The 16,346-nt window shown below is 42.0% G+C and overlaps 1 protein-coding gene across 1 annotated transcript; it reads right to left on the bottom strand.

The window, feature by feature from the left end:
- Nucleotides 1-17: 17 nt before the first annotated feature.
- mgat4a (alpha-1,3-mannosyl-glycoprotein 4-beta-N-acetylglucosaminyltransferase A) lies at nt 18-16,261 on the bottom strand. Its single transcript, XM_049729037.1, has 16 exons — nt 15,596-16,261; nt 9,055-9,222; nt 8,802-8,942; nt 6,875-7,008; nt 6,753-6,799; nt 6,576-6,689; nt 5,998-6,073; nt 4,981-5,095; nt 4,647-4,777; nt 4,369-4,476; nt 4,210-4,284; nt 3,736-3,854; nt 3,071-3,149; nt 2,769-2,829; nt 2,540-2,652; nt 18-2,452 (listed from the first exon to the last, which is right to left on the bottom strand). The coding sequence occupies exons 1-16, from the start codon at nt 15,687-15,689 to the stop codon at nt 2,426-2,428; spliced, it is 1,602 nt and encodes a 533-aa protein (XP_049584994.1). The 5' UTR covers nt 15,690-16,261; the 3' UTR covers nt 18-2,425.
- Between the last annotated feature and the right edge of the window lie 85 nt (nt 16,262-16,346).

Here is a 16,346-nt window from a genome sequence, read left to right as displayed (position 1 = left end):
GCACAAACACCAGGCAATTTGTTTCCTCATTTATTTCTAACATGTCCATGAAAAAAAGATGTCAAAAAAGGCAACATATAACACGATGAAGGCACGCAAACCGATATGAGGGAAGGAGGTTTCTAGCCTGAAATCGTTTTTTCGGTCTTTACTCTCCAATAACACATTCACGGGTTTTTTCTGACGTGCAACCAGTTTCCTTCAACTTTAGGCATAAAGACAATCCAGTAAATGTTAAGAGAAGCTTTGTGGCATCTTATTCTCATCCTTTTCCAAAGTAAACATCCCGATTAGGATCAATTAAAATAAATCAAATAGTTTTCAGTCTTTACTCTCCATTAACATTCACGAGGGGGTTTTCTGACGTGCAACCAGTTTCACAACTTTAGGCAATCCAGTAAATGTTAAAGAGAAGCTTTGTGGCATCTTATTGTCATCCTTTTCCAAAGTAAACATCCCGATTAGGATAAATTAGAATCAATTGAAAAAAATTTAAAGTGTAATCCCGAAGCTTGCTTTAGATAAACAATAACACTTGTCAAGTATGTACAAACTTGTGTTTACAGCACACTTACAACTCTGTCCATTTTCATCAAAAGGCACTTCATGACCTCCTTGACCACTGTCATTTAAATTGACAGCAAGTTACGACAAAAAGTGATGTGGATTTCAATAAACTAGTTACGTGAGTTGGACAAGTGACAGAAAAATGCTCATTGCTTTTTATACATTTACAATGAAGGCGACATCCTCCGCTAAAACTCTACGACAAAAAAGGTGCACTCTTTAGATCAGTAGTCGTGACATTCCGTTCCAAAACAAAACGAGAGAGAAATGATGTCCTTTCAGGTAAAGTGTACAAGGGTACAAAGGAGCATTAGTGCCACATAAAGATGATTTAAATTCAAGAAAAACTTTAGTTGTAATTGTAATTTAGCAAGAAAATTGCAGTGGGGGCTGGGTTGTTACAAGACTAATCTTGTATTTATTTTAAAAATAAATCTACTCTCCCCAGGATAGTTTAATTTAAAAAAAATGGAGAAAATTTGATTTAAATTAAACTAAAAATGCTTATTTTTTGTTGCAATAGTAAGTAGTATTTTTTTCTGCTCTTGTACTGTTTTCCTTTTAAACTACTAACAGTGTCTTTTTATCTTGTAATAAAATTACAATATATTTTCCATCTCTGAAAAAAGTTTTTCCACACAATATTATGATTTCCATAACGGTACGACTTGTTAACTTCTCATAATTTGACACCCCCCCTCCTCTTCTTCAGTATGGCCCTAATGGTCCTCGTACGATTAAAAGATTGTGGTCCCAATGCTGATGCAACGAACAAACAGTGCAAAGCAAGCAGTTTAAAATGTAATGTGATACCACACACTTGGAATCACATCAAACACTGTCTGCTATTTTCACATCAATAACAACAATGATAATACTAGATCCAGCCAGTGAAATGTTGGCAAATGTGATTGAAATAGCTGATACACACGATATAATAAGGCACAATTTTCCACACACACAACTGAGTCTGTTATCATCTTTCCTATCTTTGAGCTGTATGAAAATGATGAATAATGTCAATCGGGCTTCAAGTGAAATGGTCATCATGAAAATGCACAGCAAACGTAAAAACTAAAGTCACACAAGCATAAACATCTGGTAATAGATTCAAAAATATATTTACTTCTCGTAGAAATTAAAAGATCTCTTTTTAAATAAATTAAGTCACCTTCATAGATCCTTATATCTAATTCTTTTATCAGTATGTTCCTTCTGGAAAAAAAAAAAAAAACGGCATCAAGGCAATCTCTTGAGTGGGTTATATACAAGGTCAGGTCAGGTCAGACAGGCGTGATCACTTTTTTTTTCCTTTCAAGAATTATCGCCAACCGAGCACAGGCAGGATTTAAAGAGATTGGAGTATTTTGTGAGTTGGGGCTGGTGTTGTACTTAAAACGGCATTTCCTCATTCGTGGGTTAGGGTATACATTCCTGGCACAATCATGGGCACCAGCCGGTGGCGCTAGTCAAGAGTGCAATGCCCCAGCACGCCCGAGAGTGGCAGCATTGAGTTGAACGGGAGTGATTTGGCAGCATACATGGACACGAGTGGCCAGGTGACTGACGTCATGATTTTGTCCTCGTTCATCCGATTGTGTTCCAAAATGCTCGTGTGGTTCCGTCACACGAGCGTGCCTGTTTTGCCCATTGGCAGCAGAATTCACATTCTCACTATCAAGGTAAGTAAGAGAGTGACAGAGGGAGAGAGAGAGAAAAGGGTGAATGAAAAGAGAAATAACGATGAGCTAGCTCCGAGTGGTCTCATGACTTCATTGCTGCCCGAGGCCCCAATATGAGAAGCTTGCAAGCTTTTCACTCCCAGGGTTGGGCAATTGGAGGCCGCCCTGCAGAAAATTCAGCCTGCTGTCTTCTTTATATGGATCTGTCGAGACAAAGAGAGGATGCTGTCAAATCCAGTTAAAGATGCAATGATTACCCAGACCATGCACACGTTATTCGGTTTGCTTACTTCACTGATGATGACCCAGGTTTTGGAGTTTTTGAGCACAGACAGTCGCAAGGCCACGATGGGATTGAAGGAAGGATCCACAGCCCCTTCAGCCACACCCTTTTCAAACTGACCTGTGTGGCAATGTCATTTTATCTCACGGTCACATTAATAATAGCGTATCAAACGTGCTTGCTGGAAAAAAAGTGTGTGTCATCTGATGTTTACGTGTGTTTGCACACACACTTACCGATCCTGTAGAAGCGATCTTCGGTTCGTTTGTACTTCTCTTTGGTCTGCGGTCCAGGTTCCTGACAAAAGGCAAAAGTTAAATTATGCAACAGTCGAGTCGAAGCGAATGTTAATGATGTGGGTTCTCTGATCCCTGATCAGTCAATTGCCTCCGGCAGAGCTGTCACGCTTACATTCCGCTTTCAAATCAATGGGCTGCAGCCTTCAAAGCGATCGGTCCAAACAGTGTCATGTAATGATCGCTGTCACTGGTCACATCGCTGTGTGTGCTCGATTGCATGTGGGCGAGTGTTTCCTTACGGAGACGGGCAGTATTTCCACTGTGGTGTTTTGCATCTTGTCCCCGAGGTGTTCCTGGTTACCGCTGCGAAACAGGAACCTGCCAATAAAAAAAAAAATCATTAAGCACTTCTCTAAACTCGATACGGGGGCGAACAAGTGCCCATTCGTGGCTTCTCACATGATTTTACAAAAAAATCAAAGTGAGTTAAGGATCTGCAGAAACATTTCAGTCATTTTAAGTTAGTAATAATAAGTCACAAATGTAGTGCTGAATGTTTCTAGCCAGTAAAGGGGAGGACTAGCATAACAATGTGAGCTTTAATTTGGAATTCAAGGTGTTCATTTCTCTCTACGGACCAAAGTTGGAGACATTTACTGTTAATAAAATATGAGGGGGGGGGGGGCGCGATTCAGCTAACAAGCACAGACAGCAAAAAAAAATGGTCTTCCTCTTGATAAGATCTTGTCTCATCAGCACAGCTCGAGTCTATAACGAACATCACTCTGGCGGATAGGAGTCCCTTCCTGGCAGAGCAACCGACAACGCTCAGCTAGTTTTCTCTCTTTAGATTCTCAGAGAGTATGCAAACACAGACATGAGGTAAAAACGGGCTCTGTGCAAAGGGTAGCGTGTGGAAATGAACTTAGCAGGGTAGTTGAGTGCCAATATCCTCTCTTCTTACCGCTCTATGCTGATGGGTCTGTCAAATTTAAAGAGGATGTAGTCTCCTGCGGAAGGTGAGATGGCCCAGAAGAAATCCTCCCCGAGGTATGTCTTCTCCAGGGTGTGGCCGTGATAAACCTGGCGGAATTAACACATGTTTAGGTTATGAAACGTATGCGTAGGATCAAATTAATCAAATTAAAATCTTTCCTAAAAAATATTTCTAAACCGTACGTACGGCATAAGTCAAAGTCCACTCGGCCATTTTTTTTTTTTTTTTAAATCATTGCATGAATCTGTTTTCTAATGTAAATTCATCATTTTAAAAATCGAGGAACTACTTTTTAGAATACTTCCCGCCTAATTTCTAAATTTAAAATGATGTATGTATTATTTTTAATCTGTATTGTTCTCTAAGGGATCAGTTGTTTAGAATTGGAGGCTTTACCATATATGTACGACAAAAAAAAGAAAAGCGCCTACGGATGGTTACCTTCATTGAGGTGGAAACCTCGGCAGGAGGGTTGACATGTATCTTGTGGAGAAGAGGCTTGAGGAAGTCTTTGTCCTGAGAGAGCGAAAGAGCAACGCTGAAATGTGCGGAATGGATCAAGTGTGTCAAGTGACTGCTTGCGTGGGCACAGGGACTCACTGTGAGCTTTTGGATCTTCCCGGCGAGAGAAGAATGGAGGCCCACGTGTTGAAACAAGGAGGGTCGGAAGCGCACGCGGAGGCTGGACTTCTGGCGCTCGCAGTGTTTCTGGAAAAGTGTTCAAATGGGTCAACAACAGGATGCGTTCACTGCCATTATGTAGCGAAAGCTGGACTACTTGGAATTTCACGAGAAATGCTTTCGTGGTCTGAATGACCACCAAGATTTTGAAGGTTATTACACGTCAGAGATGACTTATGACAAAGACTCTCACATACCGCATCTTTCTCAGGATTGCACACTTTGACCCAGAGAATGTGGTCCAGCAGCCAGTCGATTGGCTTCTCCTTATAGAACATGAAGATGAACTCGACAATGAGATTCAGGTCTGGTGCCTTGAACATCTTCCCTGCAGGAGAGTGCATTGCAAAGCATTAATGAGATCCGAGCTTCTGGCACAGATGCTCATTAGCAACCAACATTTGAGTCTGATTAACAAGACGTCGGGGAATTGTTGCGACACCGTCAGCGGGAGAACATAAACAGGTGGGACGAGAAATGCTACCCTTAAGCAGAAAAGAGCACTTGTTGAGCCAGTCAGGTGTGTCATACCGATGAAGCCGAGTTGAGAAAACTCCAGGATCATCCAGTCTTCGGACGCAAGCTGGAGGGCAAAGTTCTTCATGGTGGCAAAGTAGTTGGGCTTGGCAACGATGTCGTCCTCCAACTGAGGGAGCAGGAGCGCACAGGAGTGAGCCAGTACAAACAACTGGGAGGGTTGGGACTTGCAATGGTCACAAAAGGGATGTGCTATTGGGAATTAAGCAATGAAACCACAGCCCAACTAGTGTACATCAAACTAAAGCGGATGGTTAGTACCTCTTCCCTCCAGGTGAGAGCAGAGAATGAAAATGAGCAACCGTTAGACGTGAAACTGATAACATGGTAGTCGTCGGTGAAACAAAACCGTAGAAATATCACACAAAATCTCAGCGTTCCAATCACTGACAATCGTGTCAAAAATGTCAGTTCCTTTACCATGAGAATGAATGAAATTAATTTTCTATTTTACTTTTGAGTTCCTCATCGTAAAATGGCGGCAAAAATGCAGCCCACGCTGGTATCGGCCAACATCACGAGTATCGATACCGTGAAGTAAGGCTGGTATCGTTACGGATTAACAATCGCTGGTATCTGCCCATCCCAAAAATATTTCATACGTTTATTACCTCAAACTCATCATAGCTGACGTCAGCCGTAAGCTTCTCCCAGTGTTTGACGGTGTGCTGCCATCTTATTTTATCTACTTAGTCATTTGAATACTTTTGTAATCTTCAGTTCATAGCCATTGCGGAACAGATTTCGATGGACTCCTCGAACAGATTGTGCTCAACTTTAGCAGTACCACTGTATTGGTGACACATTTAAAAAAATTCAGAGCGCCAAAAAGACAGATGATGGCGGCAGAAATCCAAGAGGATTAAGCCGAGAGTAAGTGAACCGGGGCGAGGGTTTTAACGAGGGGGAACAGACGCTGACGAATTGCATTTGTTTTGTGGCCGCCCTCGTTTCTAAATTGAGAGCGGCGGTCAAAGTGAAAGTACCACTTAGCTTCATTTAAGGGCTTACCTGAACATAATAAACTCCTTTGCTCACTGCATACATCATGAGAAAGGAATAGTCCAGGTTCTGCTTTGTCCGCCATCTAAACAAACACATTCACAAAAAAAAAAAAAAAAAAAAAACAGATGTAGAGGGACACACACACACACAACCACGTAAGAATATTGACATGCCACATGAAAGCCAGCAAGGTAGTGCAAACAAACACAAACAAGACTCGTCTGTGGTTGAGCTCTATTCCGATGGAGTCCACACAATCTGACAGATTTCTATTAAGCCGTTCGGCGGCTGACGTAAAGAAAACATCCACGACAAAAGCTTGCGAGGGAGTGCAAGAGGCGGAAAGGCGCCTTTACTGATGACCTTGATCCGACTTTGACAAATGCTTGTAGAATACTAAGCAGCTGACTAAAAGCTTCTCGCCCGCTCGCTCCCTCCCACTGACTCATCCTTCTGCAGTCGCTGGCTCATATCTCCTATCTGTGCCTCTTCAGGCCATCATTTTCTCCTTCTCACTTTGCCTAATTAGGCAAAGAAAAAAAAAAAAGGAAAAGAAAAATGGTACCGATGATTCATCGTCATACCTTACTCTGTCTTTGGAGTCACCAAATGTCTCTTTAAGGTTGTTGAGGTCTGGGTAAAAGGTGGCGGGAGGCGAAATGACCTCTAGCAAACCTGAATCCAGCTCTGTTGAGAACCTAAAGAAAAATAGAACCCGGGTGACGAACATGAAGAACATTCCCATCACGAGTTGCTCTTACTCCTTCTGCAGGCTTGAAACCACACTCTGAATATACTCCAGGTCAGTCTGCGGGGAAAAAGAAGGGTGACCTTTGAGGGACTTTTCGAGTCATGTTAAGACCGCTGCAGGGCGACCTCTCACCTCCCCGACAAAGACAATAACCACACAGTCGAGTTTCTCCTCCGGAGTCAATTTGTCGATGACCGAATGCAGCGTCTCCGCCAGATACGACTTCACCTTCCGCTTCACCGTGGGGATCCCCATCACCATGGTAACTAGGGCAGAGGAGCACCGTGGTGAGAACGGATGATTTTTAATAAATAGTACATGCGCATTGATCAACATTTAATAGATTGGATGGATTCCACAACGCAAAGAGATGGCAACCCTGGATGCTCACGGAGAGCCACCTTAAAAAACAACATCTGAGTCAGATATGGATGGATTCTATAAATAAAATGCTTCCGTTCACAAGCGGTAGGAGGGCAACAATTGGCAGGATTAAGGAAGACACGACGGGAGCGTAATGCTACTTGGCATCCGCTCGACTGACGCAAAGACCTGCTGAATTAATTCATGAGCTTCTTTTATGAATTGAACGGATTTGCCCAAAGGGCACCATTTTGCTCAGATGATCAAATTTGTTTTAGTTTATGAATAAATCAGAATTCATTAGGTTTTATCAAAATAATTTTAAAAACAGGCAGGCACTCTACTAAAAGGTAACAGGAAGTGATAAGTGAGAGATGGGCTGGTCCCATGTGCTTTGTTTTTTTTTAACATACCAAAAAAGTCAGACGTCTGATTGCTATGAACCAGTGCGTCACAAAGTTTGTAAATCAAAGTATTCAAGTTATTATCATTGCAGCCCTAAATCACAGGGAAACAACACTTGGCTACGGTAGGTGTGTTATCATGGCTGTTGGAAACAGCGACAGGGGGGCCTCGAGGTGCAGGAGCAATGAGGCGCACGCTGCAGGCTTGAGAAAAGGGGGCCAACAATTTCCACGGCGTGGAAAATCTGTCCCAGTTTCGCTTTGTGTTTCTCACATCGAACCCCACATTGTATGGTGACGCCCACCAGCATTAAATAAAAAAACTAGGTCGAAGATGAAAGGAGAGCGTGGGAGACAGGAAATAAAAAAAAAAGTGTGACATCATCAGGGATGGTGGTAAACAGTGAATGAGTGATAATGCAGGCAAGTGCAACGTGTGCAGAAGCCCCGAACCCCTCCAGCCTGCATCCCTCGCTAATCGCTGCTCAAATCGTTCGTTCATTCAAACCGTCCGTTCATCAAATCTTTGCAGAGTTCAAATGAACTCAGACATTTTCAATGATGAACGTTTTGCACGGTCAGACTTAAGAGTAAAAATAGCAACGTTTCACACAAGGCGGAATGTGTTGCTAAGCAAAAGAAGTGTGAAATTTCTGCGAGAAACTAAAACCAGAAGTTCAAAAAAACAATAAAAACATGCTTATCAGAAAGGTTCTTCACTATACATAAAAGGTTACAACCTTGTGGACTTTGGATGCTATTCAATTTTGACGGGATGAGGACATCAAGAGTGTTTATGTACTACTACACCATACAAAGGTCCTCCAGGTTGAGGCCGCCAGGTCAGAAAAACATCAGCAATGTTCTGAACATGTATGCAGGGGCCTCCACGGCAACATTCAGCCGGTTTGACCAGTGTTGCGACATGGACCTTTTAAAAAATGCTCGCCATTTTTCCTTCAGGGTTTTAAGGTGAGGACTTCCATCGTCGGTGTTTACTGGAGCCAATCCCAGCAGTCATCGGGCTGTAGGTGGTGGACACCTTAAACTGGCTTACAGGGTACACAACTACTTTTTGGGAAGTGCAAGTGGGAAGCACATTGATTAAGCGATCAAAGCCAGGAAGTTTGCTGCATAGCTTATTGAAGACTCACAATGTCCTCCTGTACATAGACTATAATTATCTACAGTGTGTAAACATTCCTCGGGGAGGCCTCAACCCAGAGGATATTTACAGAGAAGCCGTCACTGAAGCTCAAAATATGCGTTGGCTAACTAAGGCAAGTTCTCACCTCCAGTGCGCCCGAGGCTGACTTGTACGGCGGGGTGCAAGCTGTCCTCGTTGGTGAGCAGGTGAGGCATGTGGTGATAGATGTCTGGCACGTGGAGAGGTTCCCTGTTGGCCAGCTGCTTGAAAAGTTTCTTGGTATCCGCTAAATTCATAAGGACAGAAAATATATCATTGGTGTGGCCTGACAAGCATTTAGATTTCTGTTACCTTTAAACGCCAACGACACTAAAACACCTGCCATTTCTTCGTTATACCTGAAAAATTGGTGAGGGCATCTTTGCTGTTGTTGGTTTCGGCCACGGCCCGCCGAAACTGCTCGAGGATGTTGTTGAGCTCCAACGAGCGCTGCAGGGTCCTGTGCTCGGCGACGCGTAGGCGCTCTTTCAAGGTATGGAATTCCCGCTGGTATGCTACCAGTTTCTCTGCAATGAGGAACAGAAAGTGGCTTCTGAGAACTCAATCATTCAAAAAAGAAAATAAAAACGGAACTTTAGCGAGCAGCAACTACGTGGAATATATCGAGTATACAAATGTCACCTGTGGCTGACTTCCTTGTTACCGATCGGCAAAAATCAAAGTAGTTGGAATGAGCGATGTGGCGTTCAGACAACCAATAAATTAGACAATATTGTTGTTGAGAAGATTGATTTGGACAATTTTGGCAAAATATAATTATCCTATTATCAAAAGAGTTGTCAACAACAATGACATGGGCCTTTGGATTTAAAAAAAAAAAGATTTTGGTATTTGCCAGTACTGTTACTGACATCTTTTTAAGAAACATGGTGTACAAATCATCTGACAACTATGATAAGATCTGTTTGTTCAAAACAGGGATGACCTAAGAGTTCTTCAGCCTGTTAATTGGGGATATAAGAGGATCGTCTGTTTTTAGGTGTCAGTGAGGTTTTCTTCAGGCGCTATCGTCATAACGTTGTCTCATATGACTCATGGCTACAGGCGGTAACCCAGAAAAATGAACTTTTCTGCATTTTTCTGATTTTTTTTTTTTTTTAAACCAGACCTTTTGAACTGAAATTCAAAGAACGGACCAGATGGAGAGGTTATGGTTTATCCGAGCCGTTTGTCTCTGATCTACCAGCGCCGGCCGGTATATTGTTGTGAGCATCAATAAAACAATGCCGACTGGACTCCCTTTATCTTGCATTCTGTCTGACTGAGCTATTGTCTGTCCCGGGCTGCTCCCGCTTTAAACACAGATGCAGTCATGTGAACCCGAGCCCTATGAAAAGGGCAGCTTCAAATCCTAAATAGACTTTCATCTGCACAACAGTGCTTTTGGCTGCCAGCACTGTGGAGGTGAAGCCACACCTGCTAATCCCATGGAGCAGAAACGATTTTTATTTTCTTCTCTTTGGGCAACAAAGAGGAGTATTCCAGTAAAAAAAAAAAAAATCATTTAAACACGAGTCATCTGCATATCACAGCCTGCTTGACCAAAAAAAAAAAAAACAATGTTTGCATGTTCTAGCGCTTATCTGGACTGATGCTGACGAAAGCAAAACAGTGATCCACTTGAATGCAACTCCAAGCAACAATCTTCCACACCCATCATCATTTTTCAAACTTTTTAAAGGGTAACTCAACACTTGACAATTCTTAACACGGTTGAGAATGCAGACTAGGCAATTTGTTTAAATTGTGGCGAGTCAAAAGAGTCAAAGAGTCAAAAGAGTCAAAGAGTCTTTGAGGCCAAAGGTGATTTTGTCTTCCTTTTTGTTTGTGTTGTATGAATTATATTTATAATATACTGGAGATGTTAGGTACCGTAAATTCTGAACCCTGGAACACAATTTTTAACATTTCATCCCATTTGTAATTTGTGAGAGACGCCGCATGTGATGAGCTAAGACTAAATCGACGAGCTTTGGCCTGATTATCAGTACGTCTATGCAGCTTATGAACCTTCACGCCATTTTCGTTTATTATCTCAAGTCAGATTCTATTAAGGTAAGCGGTGATCATAAATGTCTTCATGTATGTGTCCAATGCAGTTTGCAACATATACTCGAGTAAAACTTGTCAATGTTGATAAAGGGTCAAATAAAAATCGAATTGGCCGTGTGTCAGGTACTGTCATTTACGAAAAGCAATAGCGGATATAAAAAACGTGGGCGACTGCACAAAATACATTAAACAATTAGGCCGAGCAGAGTCCAGTCCTTGCCAATCTCATTATTCTTCTCCATTTCCCCAGGAGAAATGGAAGGAGGAGCTAACATCCACGGCTGACACAACAGCTTTACCTTCCTTCTGTCCTGAGATGAATATTTTCACCAAATTGTATGCATTTCATCTTCTGCTGCAGATTTTTTTTAATCTATTCTTCTCTCGTGCCCTCCCGGAAAACATGGCCGTGTTTATTTATTAATGGAGGCATGCGGAAGGAAAGGCCAGTCGAACTGTGCAATTGACATTTGTCAAATGCCTTTTGAAATGTACATTAAGGCCTTACGCTCCTTTTACACGACAGCCACATAAAATAAATAAAATAACCGATTGGAATCAGAATGTATAAATAGGAGGAAAAGAACCTTGACACTACTTGTAGTTTAGGATCAGACTATTTACTGGAACATTTTAAAATACAATCTAATTGTAATGTGGAAAAAAGAAATCCCCAGATTCCACCGAGCTGAGACAAGACCGAGATGGGAGCCACATGTGCGCCAAACGTGCTAGCCTGGTCTGCCATATGAAACGCAACGCTAACAAGACTTCAGATCAGCGAGCCCCAAAGGATTACCTTGTGTTTTTCGTATTATCATCAAGTCTTTTCAGTCCAATCTAATCTGTTTGCAAGGCAAAATGGCTGCAGCATCAAGCCAGCCAATCCCTGTGGCATGGGTCCAACAAACATTCTTTATTTTGCTTCCTCAACATGAGCTCATTGTTCCTCTCGACCTTCACCCACTCTTGAGATCCTGCTGTTTGCTGTGAGCATCACTGGCACAGCAAGCTGGCACCACATGAAAAAAGGATGCGTCTCTATTTTCGGAATATCTTTTTTGTTGAATGCCTCTCTGGTTATGAGAGCAAAACGATTGGTGCGTGAAGATGAAGAGTAATTAACACTAACAAGTTGCTGAAAATGATTAGCCAAAGGAGGGGAGGAACTGAAAGGTCTGTACCTTTTCACTTCTTGTTTGTTTTTTCATGGTTGTGTTTAGAGGACAGGAAAAAAAAAACCTCTCCTTTGCAGGGGATGGAAAGCTGTCATTTTACTATATGTAAAGCAGGAAAAGCTGACTGTACTGTACAGAATGCGACACCACACGGAATTCAAAAGCTGAAAGTCCTCTACAGAATTTATTTTCAGCAGGTTCAGTTTGTTCTCGAGAAAAACGAGTGCCTTAACAGACTAGAAAAGATGAAGCATGGATTTAAAAGGGCTTTTGTAGCATGACAATGAGCAGCATATTTGGGATAGTAAGTAATAATACCCAGCAAGACTGTGAATGTTCACCTTTATGCTTTTTTCACAAACTATATATATTTTGTGAAGCGCTTTCACAATTGCTATTTCAGCATTACCGAATATGCTGTGTAAGTTTACTGAAGCTGAGCTGTGATTGGTTGAGACCTGAGACCTGGAAGCTGTGATGTCATTGGCAAAATGGCCGCCCCTTGAGATGGATAAAAAAAAAAAAAAAAACTGGTTGGCTTTTATTGCTTAACGCATTTAACTCATATTCCACAAATACAATATTAATCAGAATGTTGTGTTTAGACTAGTTGTGGCACATACAAAATATTATTATAAAGAAAATTTCAGGGTTGACTTCCTTTTTCAGCACACAAACCAGGAATGGTAAGTTTTAAGATTCATGCTCAAATAAACAAACCGTGCTTTGTCTTTATAATTGAGTCTTGCTTTATTCATCCTTTCCTACCATCAAATAGAATTTATTACAGAGGCAACTGTGATAACTTCAGCCAAGCGACCACAAAAGCCTCTTCCCGTGACCGCCGAGAGCGTAAACCGATAAACATGAGCGCTACTTGAGCGAAGAGTTGCCGTGGTGCGCTTTAAAAACGTGATTTGTGGCATTTACGAGACCTGGCCTTGACCATAGCTGTGAATATTTATGTAAATACGCTTACCATGAGTGCCGGGAAAAGACAGAAATCCACACCCGTGGTCCCAGAAAATTAATCCGACAACAAATTACAGCATATATCCCGCTCTTAAAATCAAGGGGAATTCTTTTGGGGGGGATCTCTGTGCCGAAATAGAAATAAATGCATTGTGACTGTGTGAACGGAAGTCTGGGATACAGGATGTTGCCGTTACGATAATGACTTACAAAATGCCCAGTCCTGTTTCCGACAGTGTGAGGAGCGCCCGGGGGAACGCCAGGTAGGTGTGTGTTGCAGGACACACAGCAACATCTCGTTGCCTTGTCAGCACTCTGCTGCTTTTCACATCCAGCAGCCCACCTCAGGCACTTCCCATTCGCTCTCCCTCTTTTATCCATCGGCCTGCTCTTGCCCTCCTCATCCTTCCAGGCCGCAAAGGTGTTCATCCGGCAGGCTGCACTTCCTCAGTACGGCGACGCACTCCTCAAACGCTTACACGTGATTCAAGACACAGGCAGATAAAAAGTCTGAAAATGCATATTATTGCGTTTTTTTTGCACGCGAGTGTGTTTGTAACCGATTTGACGCACCCTGCGTGTGCTATTTTTGTCCCATTGTGTGTGGACTGCTGGGACTCAGGAGGAAAAGCATCAGCCGCTTGCTGGAAGGAAGATCTTGAAGGACAGGGAGGAGGAAGTGTAATTTGCAAAGAGGAAGAGCGTTCAACGCAAGTTCAACACTCCCCTTAAACATATGCGATGTGAAACGGACATGTTGACATCTTTAGAAAATGAATTTGGGATTATTAATCATGATGTTATTAATGACGATTTGTCACATAGCATTTGACTGCCATCCACTCTTTGCTTCACCACGAGATGCAACAAGAAAGAAAGCAGCGCGCGCTCGAGAGAGTCACGATGGAGTGTTTGTACAGCTGACTTACATCAGGCCGTCGTCTCATCAGGTCACATGACCAGGGAATTATTCAAGATGCCAAGAGGCACGAACTCCAACATCCAAGATTAGCTCTCAACTCCCAAAAGTGGCACTTACGTATTTGGTTGAATGAAATTTGTCGGATGCCGATTGAAATTTTGATTACCGCTGTCGTGACTCCAAATATTATTCAGCGTGTCTTAATCGGTTTTATTTAATAGAAACCAGGAGGGGGCATGACTCTGTGGTGTGCTCGTGACCTAAGACATTTTTTTGGTCATCCAATAAAGTGTAATAAATGGCAGTCATTTTTTAATTTGATTTGAATTTTGGGTATATTAGTGTTGGTAATAAATGTATCCTTTGATGTAAAAATAAACAGTATCATAAAAATACTATTTATAGTTGCAGTGGACAGCAAAATGTTTTCATTTTCATGATAACAACCAACAATATTCCAGTTTTAAAGAAAGGGTTAATGTATCACACTGGTGACTTTTAATTTGAGCATTTTCCATTGACGTAATGATGAAAAGAATCATCCTTTAAAATATTAGGGCTGTAGTGTTTAATATGATCTGTTCACTGTGTTGGTTTGTGTAGACAGGTGCACCAACTTGCAGCTCACCGTCCAATTGCTCTTGAGTCAAACGCCCCAACGTGCTTTGATTCTTTGAACTACCTCATAAAGACTGATAGCGCAAAGGCACACCACGATATCGTGGCTTGGAATTTATCTAAGGGCTGCAATTATTTACACTCGGCTGATAAGAAGTCATTAAAGACGCAGCTCCGATGCTTCCCACAGGAAATGAAACCTGGGCAAGCAGCCACAAGCTGGCCTCACCTTACGCCCAAACAAAAGTTGTGATACGTGATAAATAAGGCTGGACCCATGAGTTAATGATTCCATGATGGTCGGTTATATAGTTAAGAGAAAATGGTGCATGAAGGAAACTTTTCATAGACTCAAAACAAAGTATCCGTATACCTGGTACTTCCGTATACCTAGTACTTACTGCTTCAAACAGTGTCTGAGGTTTTAAGCGATATGGCCTCAAATTCATCTGGTTTCGCTTTCGATGAATTTGAGGCCATATCGCTTAAAACCTCAGACACTGTTTGAAGCAGTTAAGTCTCGGACAAAAGTTATTTACCGTACATACTTTACATTCATGTGCCACAAACACGTACAATAGTTTAAACTTTAAAAGTTTTAGTTTAAAAAATAAATCAATTTGAGTAAAACCAAAAACCACTTTTGGTAACCATCGCAAACTAACTGATGTTCAAATACAAATAGATGGAACCATAATTGAAAAATTCCAAAAATTAAATGATTGGTGTAATTATAGATAAACATATAAATTGGAAACATACATCATAGACATATCCCTATCATGCATCATAGACATACAGTACTATGCCTATAGCTTTAAATTCAAGACATAAAAGCTTGTTCAAGCCTTGAACACACTTTTATGTTTTGTTTTTTTAAATAAAAATCACAGATACTGAAGTTAAAGGATCTTTTAGATTACCAAACAGGTACTCAAATTGTTTTCAGAGTGCAACCCCTTGCCTAAAAACATTCCAAAGCATTTTTTACCAACAGTTTGTTCAAGCATGCTGACGTCCAAAAAGAAATGTAAACAACGAGTTATGAACACAATAAAATGAATGAATTTAAATGCCTTTTTCTCTTCTTTCCTGTACATGTCAAAGTGGAGCAGTTAGCAAAACGGCTGAGCATACCTTTGCCATCCTGCCAGGCGGTGTACCAGGACAAGCTGAGGAAAGACGTGAAGAAAATTATCGCAGTGGCCACAGTTCCATTTCTGAGCCTCATCTCATTTCAGCGAAGCCTCGCTTGTGTCGCCGCCGTCCTCCGTGGCTCTCCCCAAAATAGGAGGGGTAGCGGGGGGGTGGCTTGTTAGCTACCGGCGCGCTCCATTTCGTTTGGGGGAGGGGAGGGGAGTCTCCGTTAGGAAGGGTCTCAAGCAGGAAGAAGAAGCATTTCGACTTCGGCTTGTTGCCAGGCGGGTGTCTGATGGTGGTGGGACCCTTCCGTGATAGCCTACTGGCGACGCCTCGAAACCACGTCGACTCCGCTACAACAAGCAACAGATGAGGGAACCCGAAAACGAGGTTCCGAAGAGCCGTTCAAGTGCAGTCACATCCCCCGCTTCTCATAAATCCTCTTCGGTTCGGTTTGCGGTTGACGCTTATCAGCCGAGCTTGGCAGGACGTCAAGCTAATATTCAATTACACACTTTTACAAAATAACAAAAAGGTATTCCAGGTAATTAATGTCTCAATCTATCGTCGGGAAACGCCTTAAATGTTAAATTCCTCACGCACATTTCCGAGCACACAAACTGTTCTTACCTGTCTATTACCGTCCGTTTCCAGGCTCGCTTCCGGTTACACTTTCAAAATAGTGGACGTGAAGACTAACTAAAAACTACATTTTAGACCAGCAACCCCTCAATTCTATCAAATTGTA

The sequence above is a fragment of the Syngnathus scovelli genome, chromosome 8 (assembly GCF_024217435.2).
Source record: "Syngnathus scovelli strain Florida chromosome 8, RoL_Ssco_1.2, whole genome shotgun sequence".
NCBI lineage: Eukaryota > Metazoa > Chordata > Actinopteri > Syngnathiformes > Syngnathidae > Syngnathus > Syngnathus scovelli.
Note: the sequence above shows the minus strand (reverse complement) of the source record. Positions and strands in the feature narration are given on the sequence as shown.